At 36.9% G+C, this 14,395-nt stretch overlaps 2 protein-coding genes across 5 annotated transcripts in view; one reads left to right on the top strand and one right to left on the bottom strand.

Annotated features, from left to right (window-relative positions):
* LOC126187297 (F-box/WD repeat-containing protein 7) overlaps nucleotides 1-3,214 on the bottom strand; it is a 143,656-nt gene extending 140,442 nt beyond the window's left edge. Inside the window, exons 1-2 of the mRNA XM_049928285.1 lie at nucleotides 3,070-3,214; nucleotides 1,974-2,430 (exon numbers count right to left, since the gene is read on the bottom strand). Of these exons, the coding sequence (XP_049784242.1) occupies nucleotides 1,974-2,414 (441 nt within the window). The 5' untranslated portion in view covers nucleotides 2,415-2,430; nucleotides 3,070-3,214. The remainder of the gene's footprint in view (nucleotides 1-1,973; nucleotides 2,431-3,069) is intronic.
* Nucleotides 3,215-3,430: 216 nt separating this feature from the next.
* The window catches only part of LOC126187298 (BTB/POZ domain-containing protein 10), a 114,964-nt gene continuing 103,999 nt past the window's right edge, over nucleotides 3,431-14,395 (top strand). For 2 of the 4 annotated variants that reach the window (XM_049928289.1, XM_049928287.1), the window contains exons 1-2: nucleotides 3,431-3,672; nucleotides 3,862-3,939. In XM_049928289.1, coding sequence (XP_049784246.1) covers nucleotides 3,446-3,672; nucleotides 3,862-3,939 — 305 coding nt within the window. In that variant the 5' untranslated portion in view covers nucleotides 3,431-3,445. Of the gene's footprint in view, nucleotides 3,673-3,810; nucleotides 3,940-14,395 lie in introns of all 4 variants that reach the window. The other 2 variants (XM_049928288.1, XM_049928286.1) reach the window with 1 other exon arrangement.

Here is a 14,395-nt window from a genome sequence, read left to right as displayed (position 1 = left end):
GCCACAAGCTGTGTGAATCTTTATTGTGCCTATCGTGACTCAGCATCTCCGGTATATGGTGAGTAGCAACTTTCCTTCTCTGGTATTGTTACAACTGAAATATTTTCAGTTGCAGCTCCCCAACTCAAACTTCTGCATTTTAAACACAGCTTTCCCTTACATTTATTATAAATGAGTAAGATGTGCAGTGTGCAGTTATTTCCATTCAAATTCTCCATCTCTCTGGTTACATGGTCTTCAGGCTCTTCAGGCAGACACAGGACATCAAATTTCTGAGAACTTAATGTTCCAAACATATACGCTCATCTCTATTATTTCTCAAATCCTTAACATTATAAAATAAACTGTTTTGCTGCAGATTTTTATTCTGTTCAAGGCGAAATTATGTTTACTGTCATTTCTACAGCAATAATCATCCAGATCTTAATATAAATAGGAGGCCTTCCAACTCCAGACCTGTTTATAGCTCAGCTAACATGTTCAGCCTACCCCTTTCATTCAAATACATGATATATGCCAAAGGCCATCACCTAATAACAACACCAACAAGCATAGTAGCTTTAATACTTCTGTAGCGTAGGGTTGGTCATTGTCCTGAAAAATCTTCATAAAACCAAGTAACTGATGTACCTATTATATCCTTATCACCCATAATACAAAAGTATTCATCTTTATGCAGGAGTTTCAAACTACAGTATCAGAACTTTGAGGATTTATAACCAGAATTCATTCATGAAAACTGCACATTCCTGTCAGTTGATAAATGCTGATGTGGGTCTTCATAATCATGAGTAATTCTGCCTTTCAGCATTTCCTTGTCTTATGCTTTGCTCTTCAGTCCCATGCAGTTATTACTTTGCTTCTTGAACTGTCTATTAGTTGATACCTGCTTCCTCTCCCTTTTTTTTCCTTTACCACCCCTTAAATTTCCAACTGGGGTAAGTGCTGCCTACTCAAGATGCGGCCTAACCAATTTTTCTTTCTATTCCTGTGGTCTCCAAGAGCCTTCTGATCTCTCTCATCTTCTGTTAATTTCTGTCCTACTCAGTCTTCCAAATCCAAAATTTTATTTTGCTTCATACCCACATTTACAGCCCTTTTTCCTAATATTTTGATAATGTCCAGGTTTATGTCCCACATAAATCTCTGTCCAATTTGGCCACTCACTTCATCAAATTTTCATTCCGTTGCCTGAGTAGCAAACACTTCCTAAGTAATTGCTGCTTTCAATCTTTTTTAAACCTGCTCTAATTGTCCATCTATCATGATTTTGGTCTGCTTTATTTTTACTCCCATCTTTTAGTACTTTCCTATTTTTTATGTCATTCCAAATTTTTCACATTTCAAGTTTAGGTATTGAGCCGTTTTCTTAAAAACCTTCTCAGATTCTGCCAACACTACCATGCTGTCAGCAACCCATTTACACTCCACCCTTCTGCCTCTTGAACACACACATTCATTCCACTCATACCCCCACTCTTATGACATCTTCCAGAAGATATAAACGTAGCACAAATGAAATGTGAGATTCCTGCCTGCCTCCTATTTCTCCATTAATTCTCCTAGCAATTCTGACTCTAGCTTTCTGCCTGCAGTACAGTTCCTTAAACTGTCTATTCATTACTCAAGATAGCTTTGGTCACATGTGGTATCAAACTTTTCCACAAATTCCCTAGGCCAGGCACACAACAAGGAAACAAATTTAAACAGCATACCTAATGCATACCCATCTCTCTTTGCAGTAACTGAGGCACAGATTTAAGTTTAATTTGTGTGTGTTCCATGTTATCTTATGAGATTATCTTGTAGTGAAGATAATTGGAGAGGAATGAGAGGAAGGATAGAGCAGGGTGTGGGTGGGGGAGGTGAATGTGGTGGCGGGAGGGAGGGAATAAAATTTGGTACTGCATACATCTCACATCCGCAGATTTCAGATAATAATGGACAGAGTCCAAGTTTATATGAAAACTTACCCTCGAGTTCACGGCATTTGCACTATTAACAGACGGCAATGCAGAAGTTTCTTCTCCATCACCAACCACATCCAACAAATCTTCAACCAGTCCTTCTGCACCACTTCCATCACCATCACACTCAGCATCATCCCCTTCCTCAAAGTCCTCCCACCCTCCATCTTCACAGTCTTCACGTTCGCTAACATCTGCTTCCTCCTCTTCTGCACCATCTTCTTCTTCAGTCATCAAGGGCACATGGCAAATTTCAGTATTTTCTCTTACACCTAATGTGTTATCATTTGTAACAGTGGTTGATACTTCATCACCAGAGACTTCTCTTGACGGTCCAGCACTATCAGTTTCAGCAATACTATCTGGAAGTTCCACACAAACGGGTTCAGTTGGACTTGGACTTGTACATTCAGTCTTATTCGATGAGTTTGAACATGATGCGGCCATTATAGTTGTGTTTGCCCTGTAAAATGACATAAAAGATCAGTGACGAAAAAGTACTGAAAACAGTAACATAAAACTACTTCGTAAATAGGTATTCGCGAGCTGTAGTGGATTAATAAATAACTTAAACGTGACACTACAGTGAATCCAATGGCGAGCACAACAAACTTAAAATTTGTTTCTTTACGAGTCCATCTTACACTTATACACTGAACTTTTACTTAATCATCCAACAGAAGTCTATTACCCCACACCCACAAAAAAAAGGTGCCTTAGTTCATCAACTGCAACAACTGTATTTTTCATACATTTTTGTATTCAAAATTCAATCATGCTGCGATGCAATCAACGAACAGCGAAGCCACTTAAACTTATCATTGTTGTAGATACCCGCCTCAACAAAACGTCTGTTTTCCTCTAACATTTAATCCATTTTCAAATAAGGTTACGCCAAAAGACTGCTAAATATAACAAACAAGGGGGAAAAGCCTTCTTTACTCATCCATCAATGCGTTCAGATCGAATTTATTGTTTTTCGGCAGGCTTTTAACTGAAAAGAGGCGCTCTCTAAGTGTCTTTTTACTTATTCAGATACTAGGAACAGGCAAGTAATTTAATATTCATACTCGGACACTTGCACGGACAGAAATTTACGAACCATTAAGTTCCTCAGGCAGCCATACTTCATGGTCAAATCAGATGTACAGCGCCGTATAAGCTGTCAGTGCTGTCATCTACAGACGAAAAATCGAAGTAGGCTTTTGTTTACACATATTTACGACGAAATGCACGTGAACTTATTCTTTCGCACTGTAACAACACGGGAACGCTTTCGAAGAATGAATCACATATTTATTTCCCGTAACGTAGCAATATAAGAACAATTAATTTTTGAGGTTACAGTCGATTCTCGTTTGAACTAATTGAGTGAATAAATAAATAGAAAATTTGGAAGTTTAATAATATTGACAAATGATTTATTTGCTTTGATATCAAAACCAAGTGTGGGATATGCAACCTCCCTGGCATAGGATATGGGGTTTCCATGTGCTGGGTTGTTGGTAATAGAAACGGCAGACAAGCGTTACAGATCGATATTGAACGTCATTTCCGGAAGACCCTGGAATTTGATGTTGATGAAAAATGTGAGAAGAAACGCTAATGGGGTTAAATTTTATACATTATTCACGCCGTGTTTAGCTGAAATAATTCAGAAACTCAAACGGTCAGGATATCAGCTGATAAACTTCAACAACATAATGTAAGTTAAAGAGAATTCTCTGGACTAGTATACGCGATGTTTTGACACAACGATCAGTATTATTGTAGACAGTAATTTACTGTCAGCAGTTTATTAGGTCGTTTCTTTGTTTTGTTTATAATATTTGGGTTTTAACAGTTGTTTCGGAGTTAATATGTCTGTATCAAAAGATCGCCACTCCTATGACAGGGACAGCAGCAGTGACACAGAAGATTACCATGACTCGGACGACCGAAGGCGTCGTGTGTATCACAAAAACCGAATGAGGTAATTATACCTTGTTTTAGTTATTAGTATTATTTTGTGTCATTTATTTGGTTGCTGTTTCAACTGCATCTTGCTAGACACCCAACTGATCATCAAAATTATGTCATCTGCAGTATGATAATGGTGGATTAAAGTGTTGATAGGGTTTTGGAATTAACTGAAGCCTTCGGTATCGCTTTGTCAGCTCACAAGTAAACTGGAACTAAGCTACAAATAAGTATTTCACCACACCTAAGGTGTCATACATTCATTGGCTTTGCCCACTGAGAGCCCATTTGTCATCTTTAGGCTTAATCGTCATCTTTCGGACTAATCTGTAGTTACGCTACGAAATCTACATTCCAGAAATTAATGTACGATAAAAAAGGTCAAGTATAGTGCATGTGTGATGTCACACACCTCAATATCATGAGAACAGGAAGAAGCTGACATCTGGTATTGGTAGGTTTAGTTAATCCATCAAAATTTTGCTTCTCTGCATATTGAACCGAAATTCTTTTCTCAGTTGAAGAATACATAAATACTAAAATATAGAGATCATATGTCTCAAATTGTCAGACATCCTGAATGTAAAAATAAATTTAGTGATGTAGCAGATAGTGGATTAGGGTCTGTGTGACTTATTTTTAAAGAGGTGTGAGACAACATAGCAGTTGTTCATTAGTTCAGCAACTTAACAGAAGGCCTAATAGAGAGCTTTGTTTATAGATGTATAAACACCTATAACACCAGCATGTATAATATACTGGGGTGAGGAGTAGTAAACATTCTTAAGGCCATTTAGGGTAAATCGTAGACTTGTGCTGAAATTTAAAATGGGAAGTTAAGGTATAATTTCTGTGGTCAAAAATAGTCATTAGATACTATAACTGCATATAGAGAAGAAAATCAGTTTTGTCCATTTTAACGGACACATCCAGGCATTTGTTAAATGATTTTTAGAAACCCATGGAGAAAATAAATCTATAGCCGTCTGGAGGGCTCACTTCAGTTGTTGCATTGTGCCCCACATTTATGTTCACTATAACAAAGGGCCTTCCATTGCATTAAATTTTTATTTAAGAAATAGGCTACAAAACCAATAACAGTTGTAACAGAAGCATGTTTTTGAATATCTTTGTTGTTATAAACTAGTGTATCTCAAAAATGAGAAACACATTTCCTGATCAAACAAACCGATCGCTTATCAATGAAGCAAAGGAAAATCAAATCTGAAATTACCATTTTGAAATATAACCTTTTGAATATTGACGGAGTTACTGAATTTTTTTAAATTATTTTGGTCTTGAATAACTGAGCATTTATTGGGAAATCTCGGTGCCACTTGCACTCTCCTATGTGATGCTGGCTAGCTGTAAATGAGGAAACAAATCATTATCAGAAAGTAATTCTGCCATAAGATATAATCTGCTGAAAAATTGTACAAGTTTGTCACAACAAGGTTTATCAGCTACTTTAACAGCAAATTGTGATAAATCTGCTGTACACTGAGCACCTGTTCAGCAGCTGCTTGTTGCACCTAAAATGCTGGGCAGTTTCAAATCATTAGCAGTAGTAAAGCAAACTTGGTGATCAGTTCATGTATAATGCTATGGAAAAACTAGCCTTTACAAAGCCATGGCTGTTTTGGCCTAACCATACAACTTATTAAGCTGTAATTTGGTATGGCTTCATGTAAAACCCATATGCACTGAAGTGTCCGATTCCACCCGTCTGCTTTTGACCCGTGACAGTAAGGGTGTTGTGGTGCGGAGTTTGATTTGGTTGTGTTTGTAAATGTCGTCTTGTTTGGTTTGATGGCATCCTCTCTCTCTCTCTCTCTCTCTCTCTCTCTCTCTCTCTCTCTGTGTGTGTGTGTGTGTGTGTGTGTGTGTGTGTGTGTGTGTGTGTGTGTGTGTGTGTGTGTGCGTGTGCGTGTGTGTGTGTGTTTGGGATGGCTGCCCGGAATTTGTTGGTGGTAATTAATTGTGTTTTTTCTTTTTTATTATTTCCCCCTTGAGTTGTAATTTGTTGTGTATAGAATGTGTTTTAATTTATGTAGGGATGTTTGAGTTTTTAATTTTTGAAGTAGTGTGGTTTTGGTTTTGTTTTTCGTAGTTGTAGGCATTGATTTTTTTCCCTTATCAGTAATTATAGGTCAAGGAAAATGATCAGTTCCTATTTTCGTATTCTTATATGTAGGTGTAGGTGTTTGGGTACCGTCAGCTGTGGTCAAGGGAAATGTCTGATTCCAATTTCTGTAGGTTTTGCTGTAGGCTAGGCATTGATGTTTTGGTATCGTTAGCTGCCATTGACCTGTATAGGTCAAGGGAAGTGTCAAATTCCTGTAGATTTTGTAATCATCATCATCATTATTATTATTATTATTATTATTATTATTTCTTCCTTTTCTCACACATTATGTCTGGTCAGAAATGGAAAGTGACGCAGACCTTGATTAAGCGTGACTTCCTTTTAACTGTACGGTATATGTTAAATTGCATTTAGGAACTTTCGGGCAATTGAACATGTATCAATAATTACGGATTTCTGTAGTTGTATATATAAGTTTTGATGCAGCTGTATTGCATCGCTGTACTGGTGGATATTGTGTGGTATGACTCCTGTAGTTGATAGTATAATTGGTATAATGTCAACTTTATCCTGATGCCACATGTCTTTGACTTCCTCAGCCAGTTGGATGTATTTTTCAATTTTTTCTCCTGTTTTCTTTTGTATATTTGTTGTATTGGGCATGGATATTTCAATTAGTTTTGTTAATTTCTTCTTTTTATTGGCGAGTATGATGTCAGGTTTGTTATGTGGTGGTGTTTTATCTGTTATAGTGGTTCTGTTCCAGTATAATTTGTATTCATCATTCTCCAGTACATTTTGTGGTGCATACTTGTATGTGGGAACGTGTTGTTTTATTAGTTTATGTTGCAAGGCAAGCTGTTGATGTATTATTTTTGCTACATTGTCATGTCTTCTGGGGTATTCTGTATTTGCTATTATTGTACATCTGCTTGTGATGTGGTCTACTGTTTCTATTTGTTGTTTGCAGAGTCTGCATTTATCTGTTGTGGTATTGGGATCTTTAATAATATGCTTGCTGTAATATCTGGTGTTTATTGTTTGATCCTGTATTGCAATCATGAATCCTTCCGTCTCACTGTATATATTGCCTTTTCTTAGCCATGTGTTGGATGCGTCTTGATCGATGTGTGGCTGTGTTAGATGATACGGGTGCTTGCCATGTAGTGTTTTCTTTTTCCAATTTACTTTCTTCGTATCTGTTGATGTTATGTGATCTAAAGGGTTGTAGAAGTGGTTATGAAATTGCAGTGGTGTAGCCGATGTATTTATACGAGTGATTGCTTTGTGTATTTTGCTAGTTTCTGCTCGTTCTAGAAACAATTTTCTTAAATTGTCTACCTGTCCATAATGTAGGTTTTTTTATATTGATAAATCCCCTTCCTCCTTCCTTTCTGTTTAATGTGAATCTTTCTGTTGCTGAATGTAAGTGATGTAAGCTATATTTGTGGCATTGTGATCGTGTAAGTGTATTGAGTGCTTCTAGGTCTGTGTTACTCCATTTCACTACTCCAAATGAGTAGGTCAATATTGGTATAGCATAAGTATTTATAGCTTTTGTCTTGTTTCTTGCTGACAATTTTGTTTCCAGTATTTTTGTTAGTCTTTGTCTATATTTTTCTTTTAGTTCTTCTTTAATATTTGTATTATCTATTCCTATTTTTTGTCTGTATCCTAGATATTTATAGGTATCTGTTTTTTCCATCACTTCTATGCAGTCACTGTGGTTATCCGATATGTAATCTTCTTGTTTAGTGTGTTTTCCCTTGTCTATGCTGTTTTTCTTACATTTGTCTGTTCCAAAAGCCATATTTATATCATTGCTGAATATTTCTGTTATCTTTAGTAATTGGTTGAGTTGTTGATTTGTTGCTGCCAGTAGTTTTAGATCATCCATGTATAGCAAATGTATGATTTTGTGTGGGTATATTCCAGTAATATTGTATCCATAATTTGTATTATTTAGCATGTTGGATAGTGGGTTAAGAGCAAGGCAGAACCAGAAAGGACTTAATGAGTCTCCTTGGTATATTCCACGCTTAATCTGTATTGGCTGTGGTGTGATATTATTTAAATTTGTTTGGATATTAAGTGTGGTTTTCCAATTTTTCATTACTATGTTTAGGAACTGTATCAATTTAGGATCTACTGTGTATATTTCCAATATTTGTAGTAACCATGAGTGGGGTACACTATCAAAAGCTTTTTGGTAGTCAATGTATGTGTAGTGTAGCGACCTTTGTTTAGTTTTAGCTTGATATGTCACCTCTGCATCTATTATCAGTTGCTCTTTACATCCTTGTGCTCCTTTGCAGCAGCCTTTTTGTTCTTCATTTATAATTTTGTTCTGTGTTGTATGTGTCATTAATTTCTGTGTAATGACTGAAGTTAATGTTTTGTATATTGTTGGTAGGCATGTTATGGGGCAATATTTAGCTGGGTTTGCTGTGTCTGCTTGATCTTTATGTTTCAGATAAGTTATTCCATGTGTAAGTGTATCAGGGAATGTGTATGGGTCTGCAATGTAACTGTTAAATAATTTAGTTAGATGTGAATGTGTTGAGGTGAACTTCTTTAGCCAGAAATTTGCTATTTTATCTTTTCCAGGGGCTCTCCAATTGTGAGTGGAATTAATTGCTCGGGGGACTTCATGTTGCAAAATTATCACTTCAGGCATTTGTGGTATCATCTTGTATGTGTCTGTTTCTGCTTGTATCCACCGTGCATGCCTGTTATGTTGTACCGGGTTTGACCATATGTTGCTCCAGAAGTGTTCCATGTCTGTTATGTTTGGTGGATTGTCTATTTTAATGTGTGTGTTATCTATTGTCTGGTAAAATTTCTTTTGGTTTGTGTTGAATGTTTGGTTTTGTATCCTTCTATTTTCACTTTTTTGTATCTTCTAAGTCGTTTGGCCAATGCTTGTAATTTCTGCTTCTTTTCATCTAATTGCTCTATCACTTCTTCTTGTGAGATTTTACCTAACCTTTTTCGTTTTTTTTTTTTTTTTTTTTTTTTTTTTTTTCTGACATTTCATTTCTTATAAATTGTGTTAGCTGTCCGATGTCTTTTCTAAGTTTTTCTATTCTGATATGTAGCCTGTGTTGCCATGCTGGTTTTGTGGGTTTCTTCTGTGTGTTGGTTGGTTGGTTGGTTGGTTGGTTGGTTGGTTGGTTCTGATCTCTGCCTAGTGTGTATATTTAGTGTAGTGAGTGCTCCTATATAAACCAGTAGTTGCAACTCTTCCATAGTTGTGTTTTCATTTATTTTGTTGTGTACGATTGTGTTGATCGTTTTTATTGTTGTTTAGACTTGTGGGTTATTTGGCAGTCTATGCAAGAATGGTCTAATGTCTGTATTTGTGTCTTTGTATTCTACACAAGTCAGCTGAAATTTTTCTTCTATATCTAACAAGTGTCACTTCGTGTTCTATTTGTGCTTGTTCTGGTGGCTGTCTTAAGATTTCGTTTTCCTCTGATTGTTTAATTGATGCGTGTTGTCCTTTGTTTGTTTGCTCAGGGATGTTTGAGTCCATTACTGTATTTTCTTCTTCTGCTGATTGCAAATTATTTTGTTCCAGTATTTGTTGTACATGTTGTTTGATGATTTCTAATTCTGACTGGGGTATCCTGTTATTTTTGATTGTTACATGGATCTGGTCAGCTAGTCGTTGTTCTGTTAAAAATTTTAATTCTGGGTATCTGGTAATAAATGTTGTGTATACTTGTGATCTGTATCCAGTTGTGTTGGTTCCTAGGTTTGTTGCTTGGTAATAACAGAACATGAGGTGTCGATTAACTTTATCTGACCATCTCATCCTCTGTCTTTGTTTTCCTTCTAGGGTGGTTGCAGGAAGCATATCCTGCAAAACACCTCTATTTGGATTTAAATCATTTTCCAGTTGGCTAGCAGTGTCGTTACCATTGTGGGCGGGCATAGGGTTCAAGCGTCGTCCCCAACCATGACGGCACTTGTCCGAGGCTTCATTAGTTCTGTCCTGAACCAACTAATCACACTAAAAGGGGGGTTAGCCCTATTAGTGGTTTGTTCTTTTCGTCGCCTTTTACGACTGGCAGAACATACCGGAGGCCTATTCTTTTTCCGGGCCTCCACGGGAATTATTATTATTATTATTTTCATCTTGTGTGTTTTGGGACTGTGATGTGTGGTTGTTTTTTATTTTTTATGTTATTTTTTAGTGTTATATTTAGCTTGTCCTCTCCCTAAAACCCGAAATTTCCTGTTAGTTTGATTGTATCTTTGGAGGGAGATGTTACTGTTTTATTTACACGTATTTTCGTGTTTATTGCCATGTGTATGTAGTGATATCATAGGCACCAAATTGGAGACTCTTAGAATAACCATTTCTGCCATATTGATGATATCGTGGGTCAAAGGAGACGGGTGGAATTGGACACTTCCGTATTCCCCATCCTGTAAAAATTTCATCAAAATTGGAGTGTCGAATAGGAACATTTTTTAAATTCAGATTATTTGACATGGTATGACCCTATTGTGACTGCAATTGGTACATTTAGCTAGCTGTGAAGCAACTAGGGGCAGCAGAGATACTGTTATCATCACTGCCATGATGACTGTGACCTTACCTCCATCATCAAGTCACTGTAATTTTCTTATTGTAATTATAATATCGTTGAATAGCACCTGTTTGAAATTTAACAGAGATAAATACCAAATAAATACAAATCCACTTATATTGTTACAGTTGGGTTCATATCACCTTCCTTGGTAATAAAGGGCGTATGAAGTGTAAAATTGTATTCTTCAGTTGATCGGAGTGCCATTATGCATACAGTCTCATGATCAGGAATGTGTGAGTACCAATCCCCACTTCTCATCTTCCTCCCTCTCGCCACCCTCCTCATCCCTGCTCCCTTTACCCAACCCAACCTCTGAATCAAACCAACTTGGTCATGATAAAAGTTTCTGCATGCATTACTATAAAGAATAAAGCATCTTGCATTCCATGAGAAATTGTATACGCTGTTGACTCAAGTCAGTCCTTTTGAAAGAATATTAATATTTGTTTTAGTAATTAATTAAATACCCCCTCTCTGCTGGATAAACATTCGCAAACTATTTATTTTTTAACAATTTCAAGAGGAAAAAAAGACAAAAACAACAAACTTCCACAGATGGTCAGTTCAAAAACTTATGCACTCAGTCTTTCAACATAGGTTTTGAACTCTGCTATTTATAATACAGTTGTTCATTTTTTCAGGGGCCTTCTTGAAAATACAGCTAAAGAAATATTATTTAAAAGAATTTTTTTTCTGACCAGGTTGCACAAGAGTGAATGCTGTCATTCTTTCTCAATGAGTCCATTGTAATTGCACAAATTCCCTGAAACAGTACATGTACTGGATTGGGGGTTAAACAAGTCCGAACAGTGATCTTTCATTTGTGACAACAGGTTATAATTTCACAGACTAACAAATTATTTGTGAATGTTCCCACATATGTTGTGCTACTAGACCAAAAAGAGGAAAAATAGCTGTTGTTGTTGTTCAGTGTTAGTGACCGTCTCCAGCTAGCACTGTAAGTGTTGTGCAAAGACAAGCTCTGCATCATTAAGTTTATGTTCCCAGTAATATAAAAGAGGGGTGAGTATTAGTAAAGGCTGCAATCACATCTGTATGCTTTCTCTGAAAACCACTGTGAAGCGCTTTATAGGAGGTACTTCCCATTGTATCAGAAACAACTGCTTCTTCTTAGGAAGAAAGTCTAAATGTCTTTTTTCTTGGCTTAATCAGTCAGTGGTTTTTTGCAGTCCTTACAGGAAGAGAATGCACTTGGCTGTCGTTTGTGCTGGCTTCTCCACTAAATTGTGGTTCTTAGAATTTTGTAAGTAGGTTTTCATGGAATAGTTGGTACCTATTTTAAAGTGTCTGACAGCTCAGGTTTTTCTGTATTTTCTTGACGCTCTCCTGTGGTTTAAACAAGCCTGTGAACATTCTTGCTGCCTTTCATTGTATATGCTTAATATCCTATTTGGCATGTACCCCCGAAGCTTGAGAAATATTTTAAGATAGCATTCACAAGTGTTTTGTAAGTGGTCTCCTTTGTAGTTCAGATACTGTATGGAGGTTGTGAAAGAATGAAGTGTACATTTAAGAGGTGGAAGTTCAGAATGGTTTAAGACAAAGAGAGGTGTTCAACAAGACAGTTCACTTTCCCCATTACTCTTTAATCGCACTTACGGACACAATCATGAAGGAAATCAAAGAAATAGAAAATGAAGATCGCTGTGCTTTTGCTGATGCCATCAACATTTGGAAAGGGATGAAAATGAAGGTTCAGAGGAGACTGGATTACTGGAATAAAAAAATTAAGGGATTCAAGTTGACTGTGAGTATAAGAAACCTAATCTGGACTGATGAAGTCCCTCGAAGAACTAAACAAACTTTGTATAATACTTATCTCCTGGCAATCATGATGTATAGTCTAAGATCCTTGTCATAATTGAGAGAGAAGAGAATCAAATATAAGCATGTGAAATGAAGTTCCTTAGGTCAAGTCTACAAAAAACTGGAAGAGACAGTCAGGAACGAACGTATAAGTAGAAACCTGCAGGCAACCTTGACCATGGAAGAAAGAGTGATGAGTGCTGCGAGATTGAAGTGGTTAGGTCATGTGAATCAAACTGCACATCAGTATTTGGAGATGGAGCTGCCAGGAAAAAGACCGACTGGCTGGCCTAAAAAGAGATGGGCAGACCATGTTAATGAAAATCTCTAGAGGAGAGGAGTTGTGGGGTGCAGTGGAGAGAGAGAAGCTGTACCAGGACAGAAATCAGTTGAGGCATATTGTTCACATAGTTCCTACTCAACTTGCTGGAAGGAAATCCAGTGGTGGTGAGTTGTATGAGATGACTGATTCCAGTTCTCACATTGATATTGTGGGCATAAAATAATCCTCCTCCTCATTTTTTTCATCATCTAATTGAATATGTCTTTAGTGTTTTTCGGGCAGTACTTCATGATACATAACGGCATCATCTGCAAAAAGTCTGAAGATACCATTGTTTGTCAGATAATTATATACAAAATGAATGGAAAAGGCCCCTGTAAACTTCACTGGGACATGCTTGAAGTTACTTCTCTTCATGACTCTCCATCCAGTGTAACATTCTGCTCCTCCATACCAAGAACTCCTCAATCCAGTCACTTTTTTCTCCTTGTGATCATACTTTTGCATATAAATTTCAGTTTCATACTGAGTCATACACTTATCAAAAGTCAAGAAATACTACATCCCACACATCTGAGTGCCTTGATCCAAGGCATCCAGGATGTCATATGAGAAAAGTGAGAGTTGATTTTCATATGACCAATTTCTTTCCAATCCATGTTGATTGGTGTGGAGGAGAGCTCTATTCTGTGATTCTACAAAGGATGAACGTCAATGAGATTGGGATGGTAGTTTCGTTTATCTCCTCGCTATCCTTTCTTGTAAGTGGGGGTGATTTATGCTTCCGTCCAGCCACTGAGCACAGTTTTGTATTAAGCAGATCTGTGATATAATATGGTCAACAGATGTGCTAACTTAGCTTCAGAATTCTGTACACAATGTGACAGGGATTTCATTAGGCCTGGAGCATGACAGTTTTAGTGATTTCAACTATTTCGCAGTACTTCTTAGCCTCTTATGAATATCACTCATCTTTGCAGTGGTGTGAGGATTAAGTGATTTAGTATTGACAAATACTCAATTTTGTCATGTAATTGAAACTGTAGCAATTTTTAAAAATGTCAGTGGGATATAAGAAATATAAATATTGTTTGTCAGAGGAACACACGACTAAAAATATATACTTATTTCTGCCAGTAGAGCACTGGGGCAGTACAGTTCTGCATAACAAACCTAAAAAGGCAAATTAGGTCCAACAACAATTACTTTTCTTTCCTCATTCACAAAGACAATGAAAACAATTTGCACAAACAGGAGTGGCACAAACAAGTACAATAGTGATTGCGTCATTGTCTGCAAATGTACTACGTGTAAAGGAGACATATTGCCTACTGGCTACCAGAAAAACATATAGATAGCAGCAGTATTCAGTTTCATGTTCCTGAACAAGCAAAATGAGAAGCCAGAGTAACATTCACAGTGAAATCAATACTAAGGGATTTACTTGAAGAACCAAAGCTCTTTGAAACAGAGTTGACCATGTAATGCTATATTTTTGGTATTGAGTGCCTTGTCTTTACTGTAGAAGTTTCGTGTAAGAAGTATGGCTGATACAACCAGTCACTCACTCAGCTAATCCTCCATCCATTGTTGGATCCCCAGAGCAATGGACAAACAAACATAAGGGAAAACATTGCCAATAAAATCTCTCAGCAGTTGAACATAACATGTA

This window comes from Schistocerca cancellata, chromosome 5 (assembly GCF_023864275.1).
Source record: "Schistocerca cancellata isolate TAMUIC-IGC-003103 chromosome 5, iqSchCanc2.1, whole genome shotgun sequence".
Lineage (NCBI taxonomy): Eukaryota > Metazoa > Arthropoda > Insecta > Orthoptera > Acrididae > Schistocerca > Schistocerca cancellata.
Note: the sequence above shows the minus strand (reverse complement) of the source record. Positions and strands in the feature narration are given on the sequence as shown.